Raw genomic sequence first — 21,336 nt, forward strand, 5'->3', positions numbered from 1 at the left:
ATGCGCTAGACATAGCTAGGGGACTATGGAAGGCAGGCTTGCCACTGAAGATAAAAATCTTCATGTGGCAAATGTTTAGAAATATGCTGCCTACCTCGGACAACGTAGCTAAATGCAATGGACCGGCCGATGGATCTTGCACGGTTTGCGGCCTAGCAGAAGACGCTAACCACGTGTTCTTCAAATGCCACCTAGCCAAGTTCGCGTGGAGTGCGGTTAGGGATGCATTCCACTCGAACTGGAATCCCGCTTCAGGAGCCGACTTGCTCACGTTAATCAAAACACAAAAAGGGTACAGCGCTAGAATAGCTTGGCGATGCGTAGGGGCGCTGCTGTGGGCTATATGGACGACTCGTAACAAAATTATGATTGAGAAGAAATTCCCTAATCACCCCGCTGATGTGATCTTCAAATGCCACTTATTTCTGCAGACGTGGATACAGTTGAGGAAGGAGCGTGATGCCGAGCGCATGATGGAGTCCATGATGCGTATCAAGACGACTCAGACTTTGGCAAGACAAGAACCGTGCTCGGATGAGATGCTTTTGGTTTGAATGTTGTTGGCGAGGCCTAGAAGGCCGGTTGATCCCATGGATGTAATATTTGAGCCTGCGTGCTCCTGAACCTTGTGATTGTGTGCTGATGGCCGAGCGGAACTGCTTATTGTCTTTTGTTACCATCGTTGAACCTTGTATGAATGGTGCCTTGTGGCTTTATTAATTTAAAGCCAGACGCTTCTAGCATCTTCATTCCAAAAAAAAGTTGTGGAAGCTTTCGGTTCCCTCAAAACTGAAATTTTTTTGTTTGGTGTCTCGCGCACCAGTCTATCCCTTCTGCTGATTTGCTACAGCACCGAAAGATGTTGACAACAAGCAGCTGTGCCCTGTGCGGATGCTTGGACTCATGGAGGCATTCCTTGATCGATTGTACTATGTCACGCCGCACCTGGGCTCTCTCTGATTCAAGCCTCGCCGAGCATATGATCAGATGCACGGAACCAAACGCAAGATATTGGCTCTTCGTCATGCATGATACACTACCACATGCGGGGTTTACCAAGATGATAATCACACGTTGGGCTGTTTGGTCAGCACGTCGGAAGGCCATTCACGAGAGCATTTTTAAGAGCCTGGAACAGATCCATCATTGTGTTGATTCATATATTCAAGAACTGGACACTTTACAAGTCGTGAAACAAGAGTCCACTGCCCACGTTGGGTACTAGTAATACCCAAAGATGGTTGGCGCCACAAACAGGGTTCTCAAAAATCAATAAGGATGGTGCGTTCTCACGAGATGGAGCTACAGCAGCAGCTGCTGCTTTTTGTAGAGATGATAATGGACAATATGTGGGAGCCTCAACCATTGTTGTCGCAAACATTGCTGATCCGGCAACTGTTGAAGCTATGGCATGTAGGGAAGGACATGCTTTAGCTGCGGATCTTAATTTATCAACCATCAGTGTGGCGTCTGATTGTCAGATGGTGGTAGCCGATATTTCTCAGGGAACGAGGGGAGCCTACAGTACAATTATTCAGGAAATCAAGGAGAGGAAGAGCTCTTTTACTAGTTGTCATTTTATGTACCAGAGTATAAATTTTAATTTCGAAGCTCATAGATGAGCAAAACACACTTCTTCGTTGGTATTGGTCGTCATGTTTGGTTGGGTCTCCCATATGATCCTATGATAGTACCTATAAACATTCAAATTGTTGATTAATAATGTGTGTGTTTTGCCTAAAAAAATGTGAAAAGGACTGGGATTGAGGGCAGTCGATGAAATAATCAATGATCGGCGAGATGCCTCTTTCTTCCTGAGTTCCTCCTCGGGAAACACGTTGGCGACGACACAAATTCCCCACACATCTCGCCGTCCCACCTACCCTCGCATCACTACGAGCCCTCCCCACCCGCGAACCTCACCAACTAGCTCTCATGGCAGGGGCGCGCCGTTGCGGGGTCCGGATCCGCCAGCTTGCACCGGCGATGAGGGTAGCGGAGCCAATGGCATTGCCGCCTCCCGGAGTGGCTTCGCCGCCCCTAATCGATGCGAACTCGCTGAAGGCTCGCAGGGAGATGCAGAGCGTGGTGCTGGAAAGGTACCTCGATCGGGACGAGTGGGCAGATATCCACATCAACATAATCCACTACACGACCCTCGAAGAGCATGCGCACTTCATCGGCGACGAAGGCTTCATGGATGTGGAGCTCATTTTCTGGGCGATCCAGGAGGCCGAATTGCCAAATCCAGAGCAGGTAGCATGGTGGGTGAACTACAGGACGACGAATCCATCGTGACTCAATATAAGGTCGCCGCGGGTGGATGCGTTGGCCAACATCGCATTGGAATTCCTCTCACCAGGGGTGCGTCCACCTCGCAGCCGCCTGTGAAGCAACCGACACCCCCAAGGATCCAGCATCAGCGACGACCCATCGATCCATATCACTAAATCAACGTCAAACTATCTAGGTGGACTACAACGAGGTGTAGTCGGTGAAACAAGTGATCATGGAGTCAAAGCACGTGGGGGCATCCCCCACAGTGGAGGACCAAGCATCGTCGGGAATGATGGTCGGTGGACTCAATGGCACCGGGTCGTCACTCTCCATGATGGTCGGGCCATACTCTCCTTAGTTGGTGGATTCTTCTTGGCCAGATCCTCAAAATACTTCATTAGGATCTGCTACGGGTTCTCCTCAATGAGCACCGCCAAGCGGTCCTCGGTGCGCTTCTCCGTGACCACGGAATCGACCCTAATGGAAGTTGTGTCATTGGAGGATGCCATAGCCGCGAAATCAATCGGTGCTAACACCTTTCATCACGCAATGAAAAATAACATAAGAATCAAACATCAAAGATTACTTCTAAGAAAATTTATCATGGTGGACACTCTCACGGATATTTTGACTTTCAGTGCTGGTCGAGCTGGGCGACCCCATCGTGCGTTATCGAGGTATAACAAGAAGAGCTCACCCAGATCGACCATCATTGCCAAAAGTCGATTTACTTCCTCCAAGAACAACTCTCATCGACTGTCGGTGATGGTCGCTCTTTCTTTGCTCCTCCTGCTTTACCACGATCTCGGCAACAGTCAGTAACATCTCTCATCTGTCAAATATGTCGGACACTCTCTTTGGTGGTGGAATATATGGTGGGCACTCTCTCAAGGGTATTTCGATGGTGGGCACTCTCTCAATGATGACACGAATGGAAAACTAAAAAAATGAATTAATCAAAAGCCGGGATCCGTCGTTAGGAAGATGGCATGTCACTGTGAATCTTCTCTGTCCAGAACAGGTGAAGATTCAAACCAATGGTACATCTTCTTAACAGGAGTGAAATGAATATCGAAGCTTATTGCGTCTGGACTATCCAACTATTTAAACCGCTCCCGTTGCTTATCTCTGGGCGAGGTGGGAATGAAGTTTTGCTGAGAGCCGGAGCTTTGCTGAGAGCTGCTCTCGGCAAAGCATTGCTACCGTGACCGTGCCGTTATTTGCCGCCGGATGAGCCACGTGGCAACACGTTGCCGTGCGACGGCTGTTTGGCTGTCGGCAAATAGTGCCTTTGCCGAGTGTCAATGTGTTGCCGAGTATGACTCTCAGCAATATCATGTGTTTGCCAAGTTGCCCCTGTTGCCGAGAGGTACTCTCGGTGTCTGTCAGTTTGCCGAGCGCCCGTGCTTTAGCTCTCAGCGACGAGCCTGGCACTTGGCGTATAATGAAATTCCAGTAGTGTAGACCGTATGTTAAGAGTCACCACCGATGGGATGGGAAGACGAGGGAACCTGTTGGATCCTGCAGGTCGATGTTCTCATCATATCGCCGAGTATTGTCAGTTCCACTGGTAACTTCCACGGTAAGGACAAGGGTGTGAAGAAGAGGAATCACTATTTATGTTTGTTCCCGGGCTGCTGATCTTATCTGAGTACCATGGTTTGTGCTCGACGAGTCATTATTTTGCTGAAAAGAATTTAGTGTGTCAAAGTTGTGCGTCTGGATTCTAATTTGTAATAATCCTTACATCTTAGTGTTGAAACTGAAATTTTCCTTGAGTTACTAGTTCTAAAATTATACTTGGAGTGCTCCACCCGGTGTGCACTTTGCTGAGAAATTCCGGAAAAGTCCATATTTTTTGTGAAGAGAAATAGTAACTTGTTTATACATATTGAAAGTTAAAGAAGAAAAAACAATAAAACAAAGAAACAACAAACACCCGTACGCACTTGTCATTACATTCATTAACCCTTTACTACAATATATGAACACTTCTGTCTACATTACATGCCGAGTATGCATTATGTATGAGCTTGCATCTTTCTTCATCTATCATGGTTGTAACAACGGCCGAAATCATCTCATTGATCTGCCAACTCCTGCTGCTTCTTCAGCACTTGGAACGTTAGCCCCCTCTTATCGTCCGCGGCAGCATCGATGGAGATTGTCGAGCCTGCACAGGCTTCTCCGTCGACCAGCATGTCCGAGAGAATCGTGGTCACATGATTCTGCACCCACCTTCTAATGGGCCTTGCGCCGTCCACCTACGAGTGTTGAAGCGTTAAAAACTGGACAATGGATCTTCATCTTGTGATGGTTATGAAAAAAAGCTATATATACTCACCGGGTCATGTGATTCTGACAGAATGACGTCTAGGGCCGCATCAGTTGCAAGTACAGAGACACCCTTGTTAGCTACTGTGGCAATGACATTATTCATCTGGATTTTCACAATCTTCCTCAATTCATCGTGTGAAAGTGGCTCGAATATCACAACCTTACTTAGTCTATTTATAAGTTCAGGCTTGAAGCGCTTCTTAACCTGCATGAACAAGTGTATATAAGATGATCATTGGCTTGCCAATCGAGGACGTTAGAAGGATAGTTGGGATTCACAAACCTGATTCAGAAGGAGATCTCTTTCAGATTTGATTGTATTTTCGCCCATAATTCTCGATGGTAGGTGCTCTGCTCCTATATTTGAGGTCATAATGACGATAGTGTTCTTGAAATCTACAACTTGCCCTTTGCCATCGGTCAACATAGCATCGTCGAGCAGCTGGTGAAAAACCTTGAATACCGAGGCATTTGCTTTATCCACTTGGTCGAAAAGGATAACACTATATGGGAGCCTCTTGACTTTCTCGGTGAGTTGTCCATATTCTTCATAGCTTTAGAAAATCAAATAATGTTTTTTGAGATATTTGTGTGCCTAGAAACAAAAAGTGTATATCAAGTTTAAGAATCAAACCTTCGAGATCCTCCGGTGAGACGTGACACAGATCCACTATCAGCATATTCCGACATATCAAAGCGAATCAATGCCTTCTCGTTGTCAAATATCTTCTCGGCGAGGGCTTTAGCAAGTTCTGTCTTTCCGACGCCAATCGGGCCCAAAAAGAGGAATGCACTTATCGGTTGTCCGATTTGACCAAAGCCGACCCTAGAACGTAGGACTGCTTGTGCAACTAAATTAACAGCTTCATCCTGGCCAATAACACGCTCATGCAATTTTTTCGCAAGGTGGTTCAACTTGTCGTTCTCCTCTTGGTCAAGTGTAGCGAGAGGAATTTTAGTCCATCGGCTCACAACCTTGAAATAAAATTTAGATGTAACAACACATCACATTAATAACATACGTGAATCTTCATAAAAAGTAAAACATATGAAATTAAGATATGTATATTTTTGTTGCGAGATATGTATATATGTTTATTTAGGACTTACCCGTGCTACATCTCCAGGGCTAACAACAATTTCCACGGTCATTTGTTTGTCCGCGTGCATCTTTCTTGTGGCGCATGCCTCATCCATAAGATCAACTGCTTTATCAGGGAATTTACGGCCTAGCAATGATCAAATACATCAGTTATCTTCAACATAAATAAATAATCGTATAGTTTTCCATAATTAAGTGATACTATAAGAGTAAACTGATTTCTTGACGTATGCATACGTACCTGTAATGTAGCGGGCAGCAAGATGTGCAGCGGCTACAATAGCATCGTCCTGGATTTTCAAGCCATGGTGCTCTTGGTACCTGTGCTTCAGCCCCTGCAGGATGGCAATGGTCGCATGCACAGTTGGCTCCTCCACGACAACCTTCTGGAACCGCCGCTCAAGTGCGGCGTCTGTCTGAACATATTTTTTATACTCTTCGGAGGTCGTGGCGCCGACGCAACGGATGCGGCCGCGGGCCAACGCCGGCTTGAGGATGTTTGCGGCATCTATGGGGCCTCCCTTGTCCCCGCCGGCGCCAACGACCATGTGCATCTCGTCGATGAACAAGATGATCTTGCCTTCCGCCTCCTCGGCCTCCTTGATGGCGTCTTTGATGCGCTGCTCAAACATGCCGCGCCAGTGCGTCCCGGCCATCATGGCCCCCATGTCAACCTCCACGATGTGTGCGCCGACAAGCGTGTCGGGGACATTCCCGGCGGCAATGCGCTGCGCGAGGCCCTCAACGATAGCCGTCTTGCCAACCCCCGCCGCGCCGACCAGCGCGGCACAGTTCTTGGTGCGCCGGCAGAGGATGCAGACGAGGCGGTCGATCTCGTCGTCGCGGCCGATGACGGGGTCAGTCGTGGCGGCGTCCAAGGTCCTGAGGCTGCCGGTGGCGTCCAAGGGCTTGACGCCGAGGAGTTCGTTGTAGTTGGTGTCCGAAGTGCGTTTGTCGTACTTGAACTCGTCGAGCAACGTCCACGTTGCCCAGGCTAGAGCTGCACTGGCAACGGCCGATGCTCCGACGAAGAGCATGCTTTCCGGGGAAGACCACGACATAGCTACTGTACTATATGATCGAGCCCTCCAACTGCAAGTGAGGAAGAAGAATATGAAGGTGCTGACAAATGCGTTCGATTTGTTTCGATACGATTCCACCTGCAGGTGCAGCACAAAGATCGTCAATCGCCCCCGTGTGTCTCGCTATATCTGTCTGTATGTAATTGCCGATGTGCCGCACAAGATGTATTTATATATGAGTATACGACAGATCTCTTCCAATCCGTCTCGGTGCATACAACGACCACCTCTCGCAAATCTGAATTGGAATTGGAAATTGGATGTGGATTATTTTTCTTGTGTGTGTGTGTGTTCCAACCATCCTACGTCGCCCCCTCGGTATTTCACCTCGCACAGACTAAACCTGCAGCCCAATACATAGAAAAAAAAGTATTTCACCTTTTTAGTCTGTATATAAGTTTTGTCTGAAGTTAAAGTATCTCTACTTTGACCAAAATTATAAAAAAAAGTATTAACATTCACAATACCAAATTAATATTGTTAGATTCGTTATGAAATGTAGTTTCATAGCATATATATTTGGTATTGCAGATGTTTATATTTTTTAATATAAATTTTGTCAAACATTGTAGAGTTTGACTTGACACAAATCTCATATGCAGAGTAAAATGGATCGGAGGGAGTACTTGCACAAAAAAGGGCATCGTGGCTCGTGAGGCTCCAACCACGCAAAACCATGAGCATAGAGGAGGCGATCGCGTTGGCGACTGGAAGGCTAGGGTTAGGATTTCTGCAGGGGTGGCACCAACGACGTGAGAGATGAGACTGCTTTCTCCTCTCTACTCGGCCGGATTCGGTGTTTGGGCATCTTGGTTGTGCTGCTATGGCGTCTCTGAAGGGTAGTACTCCCGCAAAAACAACCGGCGCTAGCACAAACAAATGGTCGTCTCGATCTTCGGTGAATGTGAAAGCGTCAGAGGAGGCAGTTGCATTCTCGGCAAGGATGGGAGGACTGGCACACACAGAGAAGGAGGATATGGGGTTCGTCTTTGCAAACCCTAGCTAGTCCAGCTATGCTCAAGGTCACCAGATGGGCGGCAGTGGGGAAGGTCTTCTCGTCGCGCCCTCTGAATCTTCATGCTTTAGAGAGGGCTATGCAAAGGGCTTGGGGTTTGCATCATGAGGCGAGATCAAGGATACAGGGAAGAATATGCTTGTCATCTTGTTTGAGAGTAAGGGAGATTGGAAGCATGCCCTCCACAACGTACGGGCCATGGCAGTTTGATTTCAACCTTGTGGTGCTTAAGGATTATGGTGGTGATACACGACCTCCTGAACATGGTCGTGGCAAGGGGCAGCGAGTTTGAGGACGTACAGAGTCCAAACAAACAACACCGGTTCTGAACATGGTCGTGGCAAGGAGCTCCAACAGTGTTTGGAGGAGAAGAGGGAGAGAGAGTTGCGGCAAGAGATAGAGAGGAAGAAGGCCGGCACAGAACAACCGTTCCCAAGGCAGGCACAGTACCGGGAACAGCGAGACAAAGAATACAGAAGGAAACTAGTAGGTACCTATGTACGCAAGCCGCGTAAGGACGATAGGGGGGGGGGGACCGTGGTGTTCTACCTAGCCACCAATTCACACAAAGAGAAAGAGGGGCCCAAAACAGCTGTAGGTGGCCAAAGGTGATCTAGATAGGTGATTCATCATGACACTTTGATTGGCGATGAATGGCAGAGAACGTCTTGAACGTATCTCAGGAAAGGACAATGAAACGGCAAACCCTGTAGTGAGGGCCGCCGAGAACAATGAATCTCCTTGCCTAAAAACTATCGGGGAGTGGGGTTGCACGTGACAATTGGCGAACTTAGGGACCTGATACGATCTTACAACCCAACGCTGGTGTTTTTGAGTGAGAAGAAACGGTCTAGAGCAATGGAAAGGTTGAGATGGAGTATTTTTTTAAAACGAGGCAAAAGATTTGCCATTTTTATTGATTAAGAAGAAGCGAGAATTACCCGGTTAATTGACGGAAAACCGGGCTAAAACCGATACAACCCAACCCATATAATATGGGCACCACCGGCCAACCTGGCCACCGACATGAAACATGAGCTGCAAAGAAGAAAAGACATCCGCCGGGGAGTCGCAAGCGTCATCGTCGGTTTCAGACAAGGTGCAACGATGGATTATGTGGGTCGGAGTAGTGGATTAGCTATGTGGTGGAGAGATAATGTTTTTCAAAAAACTTTGAGGCTGTGGTGTCAGTTCTACTTGGATGGTGAGATTTCATTTCAGGGCAATACAGACCTGGATTTATCCTAACTCTATGCACGGGCAACCTGTATCTGCACCACACATCTAACCCTATTGTCAAAACAACATGGCCCACATGTGTCAGCCATGCATGCTATAGTTCAACCGTATTTCAATTCATTTGACCGCACGTGGGACCAATCTCTTCGTCTACACCAATGCACCATTTATATACATGGTTAATCAACATGTTTTAACTAATTGTGGTTTATTATTTACCTAAAAATAACATAATTATTCTCAGAGAAAACTTAATGAAATTAATTACTGGATTATAGGAAAGGATTTTTTAGATGGCTGTGGCGAACTCTATTGGAAATTCCAAAGAACTTTACAAAATCCAAAGAAACAATTAGTCATGGCAAAGTTTTCTCAAAAATTCTTCTGATTTTTATGGCAAAGTTCGGACACTATGTTAGCAAAGTTCTGTTAGCAAGTCCTTCGTTTCTTAGAAAGTTCTTCGTACTTTTTGTAAAGTCCTTTGGTAGGGGCAAGAGACAAAGGACTGCAAAGACCTTTGGTGATGATTTCTTCGTGTACCTCGTGGATGATACTCCCACTTCTATTTCAGAAGCGTATGCCTCTTCAGAAGCTGACTACTGGAAGGATGCGGTCCGTAATGAGATGGATTCCATCATGGCTAACGGGACATGGGAGATCACTGAACGTCCCTATGGTTGCAAACCAGTAGGATGTAAGTGGGTGTTCAAGAAGAAGCTTAGGCCCAATGGTACGATTGAAAAGTACAAGGCTAGGCTTGTGGCCAAGGGCTATGACCAGAAAGAAGAGGAAGATTACTTCGACACTTATTCACCTGTAGCTAGACTGACCATCATTCGAGTATTACTCTCGTTGCAGCCTCGCATGGTCTTCTCGTCCACCAGATGGATGTTAAGACGGCTTTTCTGAATGGAGAGCTAAAAGAGGAAATCTACATGCAACAGCCAGATGGCTTTGTGATAGATGGTCAGGAAAGAAATGTGTGTAGGTTGCTGAAATCTTTATATGGCCTGAAGCAAGCACCTAAGCAATGGCATGATAAGTTTAATACAACTCTGACATCTGTTGGTTTCGTTGTTAATGAGGCTGACAAATGTGTATACTATCGCCATGGTGGGGGCGAAGGAGTTATACTGTGCTTGTATGTTGATGACATACTGATATTCGGAACCAACCTCAAAGTCATTGAGGAGGTCAAGTCATTTTTGTCTCAGAACTTTGAGATGAAAGACCTTGGTGTGGCTGATGTTATCTTGAACATCAAGCTACTGAGAGATAATGAGGGTGGGATTACACTTCTGCAATCCCACTATGTTGAGAAGGTGTTGAGTCATTTTGAATATTCGGATTGCACACCATCTCAAACACCATATGATCCTAGCGTGTTGATTCGAAAGTCCAAAGGCACGGCTATAGATCAGTTGAGATATTCTCAAATCATTGGTTCACTGATGTACCTAGCGAGCGCAACGAGGCCCGACATCGCGTTTGCTGTGAGCAAACTGAGCCGGTTTGTTTCCAAACCGGGTGATGTACATTGGCATGCTGTTGAACGAGTTATGCGCTATCTGAAAGGTACTATGAACTATGGACTTCACTCTACCGGAGACCCGTCGGTACTTGAAGGGTATAGTGATGCAAATTGGATCTCTGATGCTGACGAGATGAAGGCCACAACTGGGTATATGTTTACTCTTGGAGGTGGCGCTGTTTTCTGGAAGTCTTGCAAGCAAACGATCTTAACGAGATCGACAATGGAAGCAAAATTAACGGCATTAGACACATCTGGTGTTGAAGCGAGATGGCTTCGAGATCTTTTGATGGACTTGCCATTGGTTGATAAACCGGTTCCGGCTATCCTTATGAACTGTGACAATCAGACTGTCATCACCAAGGTGAAGAGTTCAAAGGACAACATGAAGTCCACCAAACACATAAGAATGAGATTAAAAGCTGTCAGAAAATTAAGAAACTCCGGAGTGATAGCGTTGGACTATGTCCATACGGCTAAGAATCTGGCAGATCCCTTTACGAAAGGGCTATCACGTGTTGTGATAGATAATGCATCGAGGGAGATGGGTATGAGACCCACATGAGTTATCATGGTAGTAACCCAACTTATGTGATCGGAGATCCCGTGAATTAGGACCTGGGAAAACAAGCCAGTGGTGAACTGAGGAGAGTAACTATACTAACCCACTCCGTTGGAGATGCAATACTCTCGATACTGTATGGTAGGATGACTACTGTCTTAATGTGTTCCGAAGCTTATATAAGCAAGATGCTATCCTACAGAGTGATCTTTGGAGGAACACACCTATATGAGTCCGACTGCTGGTCACAGTCTATGAGATTGGGGTGATCTCTAGTAAGCTCATGAATAGGCCAGGAGTGTGACTTATATGCTCCACCCGAGGGGTCAGCCTTCGGCAGCCCAGTACTAGTGAGACATGTGGTGAAACTTCTTTACGCCAAACTGACAATTCAAGGCATAGTCCATTGTTCAGTTGTGAAAGAGTGTAGCTACTTGCTCTAGGTGAAGCTCAACCTTAACAGGTCTTCACTGAAACACTGGTATATCGAAACAGTAATTGGAACAGAGGACACAATGGGCCCTCGAGATCTGGTGGGGGATTGCTGAAATTTGAGATGGGCTCTAGGCCCATGTAGCAATTTCTGAAAAATCTCTAAGGGCCCATGTGGGTTATATGGCACTAGGTGTAGTGGGAAGTTTAGTCCCACCCCGGAAGTGGAAGAGGAGTTGGACCTCCTTATAAGGGTTTCTCTTCTACATGCTATTGGAGCTTGAGAAGAGAAGAGGCCCTCGCGCACTCCTCCTCCGCCGCCCGCCTCGTCACGACGCGACGCGGGTTGCGGGATTGAGCCGAGCCGAGCTCACACCTACGCGCTTATTTTTGCCAGTCACTAACGGAGAGTTCTCTGACAGCTGGGCCACGATCTGAGACGTCGGATCGTGGGCTGTCACGGACTCGGACGTGGGTCGAGCCCACGTCTCTCCACGCGGCTGCGCCTATATATGTGTGCGGTGTCTCCTAACCCTAGCCGCCACGAACAGATCACATCTGCTCCACGCCCACCGTCGTTCCCTTGCTGCTGCTGCCGCCGGTGACTCCATCCCGTCCGCCGCGTACACGGTCGACGGGAGAGCAGGTCTCCGAAACCACGCCCTTCTGGTTCCTGTACGGGGTGAGGGGCGAATAGGTTTTTGGGCAGTGATTACGCGACTGCTCACTTCCGATCGTCTACTTCCTCTACGTCCGCGTCGCCTTCATCATCACAATGTCCACCGACGCCGAACGTGCCGCCGCCGAGAAAGCTGAAGCTGACAAGAAGGCCGCCGAGGACGCCGCTGCTGCCACCCAAGCCGCGGCCTCTGCATGGCCTACTGGAGGGTATAACTCGTTTATCCCGCTCCTACTGTTTTCTGTTTTAGCCATGCTAGCGTTATACGTAGATCTTTCTGCAATTAGCGTAGTATGTGCTAGTTTGACTGAATATCAGTATGCGATTATATGTGTTAATGCCATGCTAGTGATTTACTCGTGGATTAATTTAATCGAGAAATTGCCTATTTACTCAACAGGGAGCGTGTCAGGGTTGGTGCATTCAGCTCGTTGGCAATGACTTGGTTATCCAACTCCAGCACAATCTGACCATTCGAATGTGCCGCCATTGCCTTCAATCCCACAAGAGCAGCACGGGCTTCGGCCTCTTCAGCATTCTGACAGCGCGGCAAGTTCCTGCAGATGGATAGGAGAACAAGTCCTTGGTGGTCTCTGCCAACTATTCTGGCAGCACTTTCTCCGGTCTCGGCGAGGAAGGCCGTATCCGTATTGATTTTGGTCATACCCAATTCCGGCGGCGACCATTTGTCCACGGCCATAGCAACGAGCCGCTCTCCATAGCTCCCATCTGTCAGTGTCTCCCTTCTGCAGGATCAGTTGCAGCTCTCAGTTCCTCTTCATACTTTAGCAGAAACTGTTTTGAATTTCCAATCGATTCTCTACCGCAATTACCTATGCAGTCTTCTCTTAAGTACCAGCTTCTCCATAACAGCAACAAAATTTTTGTCCGGTCTTCCTCATTGACTGTATCTAGCAGGGTTTGCAGCCAATTCACTCCTGTATACATGAACTTGTTTTCCGTGGGCAAGCTTCACACTTCTCTCATTGCTGACCTGAGAGCTCTGCTCTTTGTGCACCTGATTACTGCATGGTGCTCATTCTCAGTTCCATTCCCACATATACAACAGGTGTTGTCAAGTTCAAGCGTTCTCTTCCACTTATTTTCCTTCGTGGCCAACGTATTTGTCGCCACTCTCCAACTGAAAATCCGCACTTTACCAGGCACTTTTGATTTCCATATGAGATCCCAAATACTTCTGTCATTTGGTTCACTGGATGAGCTCGACGGGTTCTGTGCCATTGGGGAAAGGGCTGCAGCTGCTAACTTGTACGCACTCCTTACCGAGAAGACGCCGCTCTTCTCGTAGTGCCATGCAATTTGGTCATCCACATCCGACGAGGGGATATTCAGTTTGCAGATTTCATCAGCATCAAACGGGTAGAAAAGTTGTCTAATTAGCTTCTCATTCCACTCTTTCCGGTCCGGAAGCATGAGTTGGCTTACCCAACGGATCCTTGATCTACGGATAAACGAGGTGGTTTTCAGGCCCTCCCGTCTTGGAATCCATTGGTCTCTTTGTATCTGAATGTTTCTCCCATTGCCAATCCTCCATATGATACCCTTTTTCAGAAGTTCAAGTCCGAACTCAATAGCCCTCCAAACAGGAGACGCATCGGAGGCAAACACCGTATCTAGGAGGTTACCGTTGGGGTAGTATTTGGATTTAGCACCCTCGCACACAGGCTATCCGGGTTCTGTATTAGTCTCCATCCCTGTTTGGCTAGGAGTGCTTGGTTAAATAGGTGCATATCTCTGAATCCGATGCCTCCTGCGCTCTTCGGTTTTGTCATCCGCTCCCATGACATCCAATGCACCTTTCGGTGCCCATCCTCATCCCCCCACCAGAAATCTCGTATCATTCGTTCATACTTCTCGCAGAAGCCTCTAGAGAGCATAAAGACACTCATAACAAAGGTGGGGAGGGCCTGCACAACTGACTTAACGTGGACCTCCTTTGCTGCATAGGACATGAACTCTTCCGACCAGTCGCTACATCTTTTCCGGAATCTGTCCATGATTGGCTGGAATTGGTCATCTTTCATTCTACCCTCCGGGGTCGGTAGACCAAGGTACTTGCTTTCAAAAGTGTCCGATATCACCCCAAGAATGGCCTTAATTTCCTCCCTAGTTGCCGTAGGGCATACTTCGCTAAAGAGGATGGAGCATTTACTGACACTAAGCAGCTATCCCGTGCATTTCTGTAATTTTGCTAGGACACTCTTTATGGTCTCTGCTTGCCTTGGGTCAGCTCTGAAGAAGATCAAGCTGTCATCTGCAAATAGGAAATTAGAAATACCTGGACTGTTTCTCGCGATTTTGATGGGGGACAGTGTGTTCTCTGCCATTTCCTTCTTCAATAGGTGCACAAGGCCGTCAGCGACAAATAGAAAGAGATAGGGGCTGAGGGGGTCACCTTGTCTCAGTCCTCGAGATGGGGAGAAGGCCTCCAGTAACTCACCATTACATTTTACCAAATATCTCACCGAACTGACACAATGCATCACCCACTCCACCCATTTGTTGCAAAAACCAAACTTCCTCAACACCCCTTTTAGGTATCCCCAATCCACTCTGTCATAGGCTTTGGCTAGATCCAACTTATAGGCACAGTAGTTATATCTTGGGTTTTTGCAGTGTGTTGGATCTTGTGGAAACACTCGAAAGCAATGATGGCATTATCCGTTATCATCCTGCCTGGGATGAAAGCACTTTGGGTCTCCGAGATGATTTCGTCGAGCATGGGTCTCGGTCTATTCACAAGACACTTAGAGACCACTTTGTATATCACATTGCAGAGACTGATTGGTCTGTAGTCCTTGAGGGCTTGTGGGTCATTACCTTTCGGTATGAGGACTATCATCGTGTCATTTATCCCCTCCGGAAGCACTCCCTTATCAAAAAACTCAAGTACTGCTCTCAGCACGTCCTCCTTTAGCACCCCCCCCCCCCAGTTCCGCTGGAAGAAACGACCTGGGAGTCCGTCGGGACCCGGAGCTTTGAGGGGGCCGATCTGAAACAAGGCGTCACCAATTTCCGTACTCGTGAAGGGTTTTGTTAATTGATCATTCATGTTACTGTCAACCCGCTCCGAAATTAGATTGAGGATATCGGTTGGGTCAACCTCCTTCTCTGCCTCATACAAGTTCTTGTAGAAGGCCGAAGTCATTTCATGCACCCTCTTATTATCCTCCACCCAAGCGCCACTATTATCTTTCAACTTCAAGATAGCATTTTTCTTTCTTCTCCAAGTAGCCCTCTGTTGGAACCACTTGGTGTTCTTGTCCCCTTCTCTAATATAAGTGGCTCTCGACCTTTATCTCCACATTAGTTCCTCTCTCAAGAGTAATTCATCCAGCTCGGCTGACAATTTAATTTCCTCACTTCTTACACGATCCGTAGGTGTTAAATTCCATAACCTACCCAGCTTTCTTCGAATCTCTACTGTTTTCTTGACAACTGACCCAAAATCCCTCTCGGCCCAGCCTTTTAGCTCCCCTTGCAGGTGCAGAATTTTCTCACGAACCTCTTGAAGGTTTCCTGCTGGACCATTCTGCTTCCAAGCGTTCACAATAGTGTTCTCCAAAGTGTCCACTCTTTCCCACATCTGTTCGTATCTGAAAATGCTCGTATTCCTTTTATCCACCTGCCTCCACTCCTTTCTACTACCCACTCGGAGATAGATGGGGAGATGATCTGATCTTGACGAGCATATGTGCTCAACCGAGGCATTCCTGAAGTGGTCCGACCATTCTGGTGATGCCACAAATCTGTCCAGACGGGCACGCACATTACTCCTCCCTTCCTGTTTGTTATTGTAAGTCCATGTCGGTCCTCTCAAACCAAGATCAAAAAGGTTGCAGTCTGATAGAGCTTTGCGGAAATTATCCATGTTGCTCTCAGATCTTTTTGAAGCAGAATATGAAGAGATTTATTATAATTTATAAGCAACGTTCAAGGATAGATTGGCTGCAATGGGGTGACCACAATAGCAGGCTCATTTTGATTCATAGGATAGGATTATAATAGGAATAGAAAACTGGACGCGGTGTTTTGGCTCCTAGGTGCATATGCACCCATTGTCTAAATATACATTTTGAAAAGTTAAAAAATTTGGAACAAAAATCTCGCGGGCATATCCAGACATTCTATATGTGTGCACTAAGTTTTGGTGAAAACGACGTTTTTTGTGGCATGTGTAAAAAAGATAAAGAAATGCCTTGTGAATAGTTATAATGAAGCGTCAAAAATTGTCTTTTTTACACAAGCCATAAAAAACCTCGTTTTTCACCGGAAACTTTGTGCATGCATATAGAATGTCCGGATATACACGCGGATTTTTTGTTCGGAATTTCCAACTTTTTAAAATGTGTATTTAGACAATGGGTGCATATGCACCTAGGAGCCATAGCCAATTACCGTAGAAAACTTATAGGAAATGAGATGATATGTATCATAAATCCTATGTGTAGGAATAGGAAAAACAGATGTCATTTGGTTTACATCATTTCATTGAGTCTAGGCTCATGTTTATTTTTCTATGAAACGTGTACAATAGGGACCAATCCCACATAGGAATAGGAATAAATAACAAAACTAAAGGGTGAAGGTTTTCATATTTCATAATTGTTTGGGAGGCCTTCGATCAAAGAGAGATCGACAACTGTTTTTCTACAGTACTAGGTTGATACAGTTTTTACCTCTCGTTAGACATCAGGTTTTCTGGGCTTACTGCTTTGTCTCATCTAGAAAAATCTTCATCACGCCCATCTCTCTCTCACACACACATCATAGTTTTAAATAGCTGGCTATAGCTCCATTATAGCCCGCTATAGCCTTTTCAGCAGGGTGCCGCTAAATGGTCGCCTTCACAAATAGCCCGCTATTGCCCGATATAGCTCCGCTATAGCTGATTTGGAGGTCCACTGCTATTTTTCATAGCCCCCTATTTAAAACATTGACACACACACACACCTAGAAAATCACCCCACGCCCCGCACTTGTTCCCTCGTGCACCGCCGCCACCGGCCTCATCTCCCTCCATCATCTCCCCTTCCCTTGCTTCGATGCCACTGTTAATGCCTCCATGAGTCCAGTGACCACACCATGGGGAACCATCTCCTCTCCCTCTACAGCTCTCTCCCTGTTACTCCACTCCTCTTCCCCCCTCGGATCGAGCTCGGCCTAGAGGAAGGGTTCCAGCCAGGCCGACAGCCACGGACGCGTGCCAGAGAGCGCTGCCTCCGGGTTTAGTGCCGAGACCGGGATATGCGCCATGGCGTACCGTCGCCACACCACGCGCCGAGGGGTGCCCCGCCGTTGCTGCCTGCACGGTGGAGGGCAATTTCTTGCCGCGGGCTGGGGTACGCCACGTGGTTGGCCGCTGCCACAGGGGAGCGTCGTTTTCTTCGACCAGCACCAGCTGACTTCAGTGGTTTCTGGCCGTCAATCACCAGTACGTTTACCTTCCGTCCACCTCTGCAAATTCTTCAGCGCCACCATTGTTGTATGTCCACATGTGCACCCTTCAAGAAAAACCTATCAACCAATTCAAGCTCTCTCTGATTTCTATTTCAGTTGACCTTTGTGATGTTCTACTTTGGTTCATGTAGATGCCTCGCACGGTTGTGCTACTATGGTTCAAATCAGCCTATTTCAAGTGTGGCTGTACAAAGAAATAAACTCCCCCTTTTTTGCATAATAGTTGTTGGTATTAATGCCTGGGAAGTGAAATCAAGCCGATTGTGCTTTCATTGGAAATTCATTCCATGTAGAGAGGTATGTAGATTGATGCCATGTACTCCCTCCGTCCCATAATATAAGAACGTTTTTGACTATTATGGGGCGGAGGGAGTAAGTCTGTTTGGTGGAATCTAATGTAAGCATTGCATAAGATTTCACTTTTGCCCCGTCGTAATGCCCTCTAGACAATTTTGATAACACCAAAGTTCTTTGGCTTCGACGCATACATTGACTACGATAATGACGTGTTGTGTCAGGATGTAAGTGGCATTGGGTCCCACTAGTCCCACATATGCCGCCCACGAAAAGAAGACCAAATGGAGTTGGTGGACAACCAGAAAAAAAAATGGCACAATTGGACAGCCCATGAAGCCAGCAGCCGACCACAACACTCACGCGCACGGCCTCCTCCCCTGCACCGCGTCGCCATCTCCGGAAAAAAATTCTGTGGAGACCGGCTGCAAAACCCGTTCCGTGTCCCACCTCGCCATCCCACGTCCCCCTGTCCTCCGCTCCCGTTCGTGGTTTTTCTCGGCTCAATCGCGTCTTCTCAGCTCCAAACTGAGCCCTACGAACACTATATCGGCTCCAATAGATGCGACCGGAGCACTGTCCTCCACGGCCACGGGATCGGACTAGCGGCCGCCGTGGGTTCCCCGCTCAGGCGCTCACTACAGTGGGCGGAACAAGCAGCCATGCCCGCTGTTCGCCCGAACGCCTCGCCACCGTCTCCTTCCTATGGACACAACGGACTTGAACGATAGCCATGGCCGCCGCGCACCTGCTCCCGCAGTCTAAAGCTCCACCACCGTCGAGGACGGGAGTGGGCACGCCCGGTCCAACACCATCGCCTATTACGACAACGGCGGCCCTGCCGCAGGCTTGGATAACATAAACCTTGCCGATGATGAGGACGGTTCTGCCACATTGTACATTTCGATGAAAAGAATTTGCTGCATCCTATAAGGAGCTCGTTATTTTGGATATATTTTGGTGCGTTCCTGAATCTTGATTGATGCACTCTGTTACACTGGACCTTGTCTACATTTACAGCGTGTTACACTGAAATTCAATTGATGCTGCTAGATGTAATTATTTCTGAAAGTTTTGCCAGATTACATTGATCATGTGAAGCAATCTACTAAGTTATATACTGTATCATTATTGGGTAGCAATTCAGTGCGCAGAGAATTAGAGTAGCCTGCCTTTTGCAGAGATTTTGATATGTTATACGATTGTTCCTGCAAACAACATCAACTAAAAGTTATAGCTATCTTCGAGGATAGAGCTGTTGTACAAGTTTCAGAATTTTTGAGCTGCTGGTTTGGAAGATATGTATTTTTCAAATGGTATACTGCAGGCTAGCTTTTGGGCTTCTCCAGTTGCTAGCCCAAATTTTTGTTATCAACTCTCTGCTACTGATCGCGTTCTCGATCAGTTAGCACTTTTTGTATTCTCCTCTCTGCTAAATCAATGAAAAGCCAGGCAATCTGGATCTTTCAAAAAAAAATGGTATACTGTACATTGTAGCTAATTCATTGGTCAAGGAAAGACATCAGATTTATATATTTTTAAAGGGCAACTTCATATCATTCATTGAAATTCCGTTCGTTACAAATAATGGTCCTGGTAATGTCAGGGGACCGACTATATCAGCAGGATGATTACAAGACCAATTTACATGATGAAAGTTACACCGAACAAATTGCACTGCTCTACATTTGATATCAAAAAATATGATGCCAGTTAGGATCCGTCTTGGTCTGCCCTCTTCACCTTGTTGATCAATGACAAGCAATCTGATGCCACTTCAATGTGTGAAAACCTTCTTGTGCTTTCACCTTGTTGGTCAGTGACAAACAATCAGCATTTTCTCCAATGTTGTTGGTCAGAGAAAAGCATCAGCATTTGTGTAGCATCATCCACTCACAAGTGCTCATATACCTCATCACTGCAATCAGCTATTTAATCTCTACAAAGAACAAGTCGAGAACACAATCAGGTACTTTGCCGAACCACATATAAAAAATAATGTGAATTCATTCACCTAATAGTTTCAGCAATAAGGTCCATGAAGTAGAGGTATGTCTCCCGCGCCGCAGCCTGTCGATTTTCCATAAATAATTGCTCAAACTCCACTACATATTTAATGCAAGGAATGTTCATGGAGCTCTCAAGGGCAGATGTTGCAGCTCAGTGTGGAATTCAGCTATTATGTTCTCGGTCAGCAGCCTCATAAGATTAAGCCCCAAAACTGGATTATGCCTCTGATGAATAATCAAAAAAGCAAACACCATACAGATAGCACTCCATAACATTAGTAGTTCCGAAGCACAGTGCTCCAGAATAGAAAATACATGTGGAAAGGTTTAACAGCCTCTTTTCGCCACAATATAATCATGCCCCTAATATTCCAGTAGGTCACATACATTAAGTCAAATGTGTCTCTAGTAATGACAATTTGACAAGTGACAAACAATAATACTTTTTGTTAAAAAAAGGACAAAACACTAATACTTTGTGCTGACTGAGAGAATCTTAATCTCTGGTTTTTATTGCTACATAAAGGTTGATCTGCTAACATGTACCAATCCTCATAACTAAGGTCCTAAACAGTGATTAAACAAAAGGTGTCAGAACTTACACGAGAACCAAATAGATTGAGAGCAGAAACAAAAAACGATCAACAGGGGACCAGGGGGGCAGTGGCGAGCGGACGAGAAAAGGAATTCGGAGCCGCACCTGTGTACTGTGGTCGGTGTACGCGCTCGCTTTATCCTGTGTCAGGCGAGCTGCCGGCGGCGGACGACGGAGGCGACTCCGACGGCATCGGCGGCGGCGGATGAGGGGAATGTGGTGGAGCCGACTTCCATAAAAATAATCCTATGCTGACTCCAATCGAGCCGAGCCGAGAGACGTTTCCTGGAGCTGAGAAGAGTCGTTCGAGCCGAGAAAGCCACGAACGGGAGCGGAGGAGAGGGGGACGTAGGATGGTGAGGTGGGACACGTGGCCGCATCTGGCATATGGTATGCACAGAACGTGTTTTGCAACCGGTATGCACAGATTTTTTTTTTCCTCTGAAGGTTGATGGAGTCTGAAGATAACTTCTGAAGTCTGAATCCTCGAACCTTGGCACGCACTAGTACTGTTATCACTAGTACTAGGTGCATTGTGGGAGGACCGACCACACGATGCGCCGAGCCGGCGGAAACCGGAGGCCAACAGAGGTCGTTTGCTCCCCTGCTCACGGCATCTCCAGCCGCGCCCCCTAAAAAGGCCTCTCTAGACGATTTTTTCGCGCCGCCGCCGAAAAAACGGCCCAGTCATGTCCGAGGAG

At 46.9% G+C, this 21,336-nt stretch overlaps 2 protein-coding genes and 1 pseudogene across 2 annotated transcripts; all 3 read right to left on the reverse strand.

Annotated features, from left to right (window-relative positions):
* Positions 1 to 4,151: 4,151 nt before the first annotated feature.
* Positions 4,152 to 6,777, reverse strand: LOC109773025 (chaperone protein ClpB1-like). Its single transcript, XM_040397431.1, has 6 exons — positions 5,958 to 6,777; positions 5,725 to 5,843; positions 5,249 to 5,589; positions 4,898 to 5,168; positions 4,622 to 4,819; positions 4,152 to 4,541 (listed from the first exon to the last, which is right to left on the reverse strand). Exons 1-6 carry the CDS (start codon positions 6,775 to 6,777, stop codon positions 4,359 to 4,361), a joined length of 1,932 nt encoding a protein of 643 aa, XP_040253365.1. The 3' UTR covers positions 4,152 to 4,358.
* Positions 6,778 to 12,641: 5,864 nt separating this feature from the next.
* LOC141028215 (uncharacterized) lies at positions 12,642 to 13,690 on the reverse strand. The gene is made up of 2 exons (XM_073506080.1): positions 13,251 to 13,690; positions 12,642 to 13,002 (listed from the first exon to the last, which is right to left on the reverse strand). The coding sequence occupies exons 1-2, from the start codon at positions 13,688 to 13,690 to the stop codon at positions 12,642 to 12,644; spliced, it is 801 nt and encodes a 266-aa protein (XP_073362181.1).
* Positions 13,691 to 19,812: 6,122 nt separating this feature from the next.
* Positions 19,813 to 20,663, reverse strand: LOC120970255 (putative 26S proteasome non-ATPase regulatory subunit 8 homolog B; annotated as a pseudogene).
* Between the last annotated feature and the right edge of the window lie 673 nt (positions 20,664 to 21,336).

The sequence above is a fragment of the Aegilops tauschii genome, unplaced genomic scaffold (genome assembly GCF_002575655.3).
Source record: "Aegilops tauschii subsp. strangulata cultivar AL8/78 unplaced genomic scaffold, Aet v6.0 Super-Scaffold_295, whole genome shotgun sequence".
Classification (NCBI taxonomy): Eukaryota; Viridiplantae; Streptophyta; class Magnoliopsida; order Poales; family Poaceae; genus Aegilops; species Aegilops tauschii.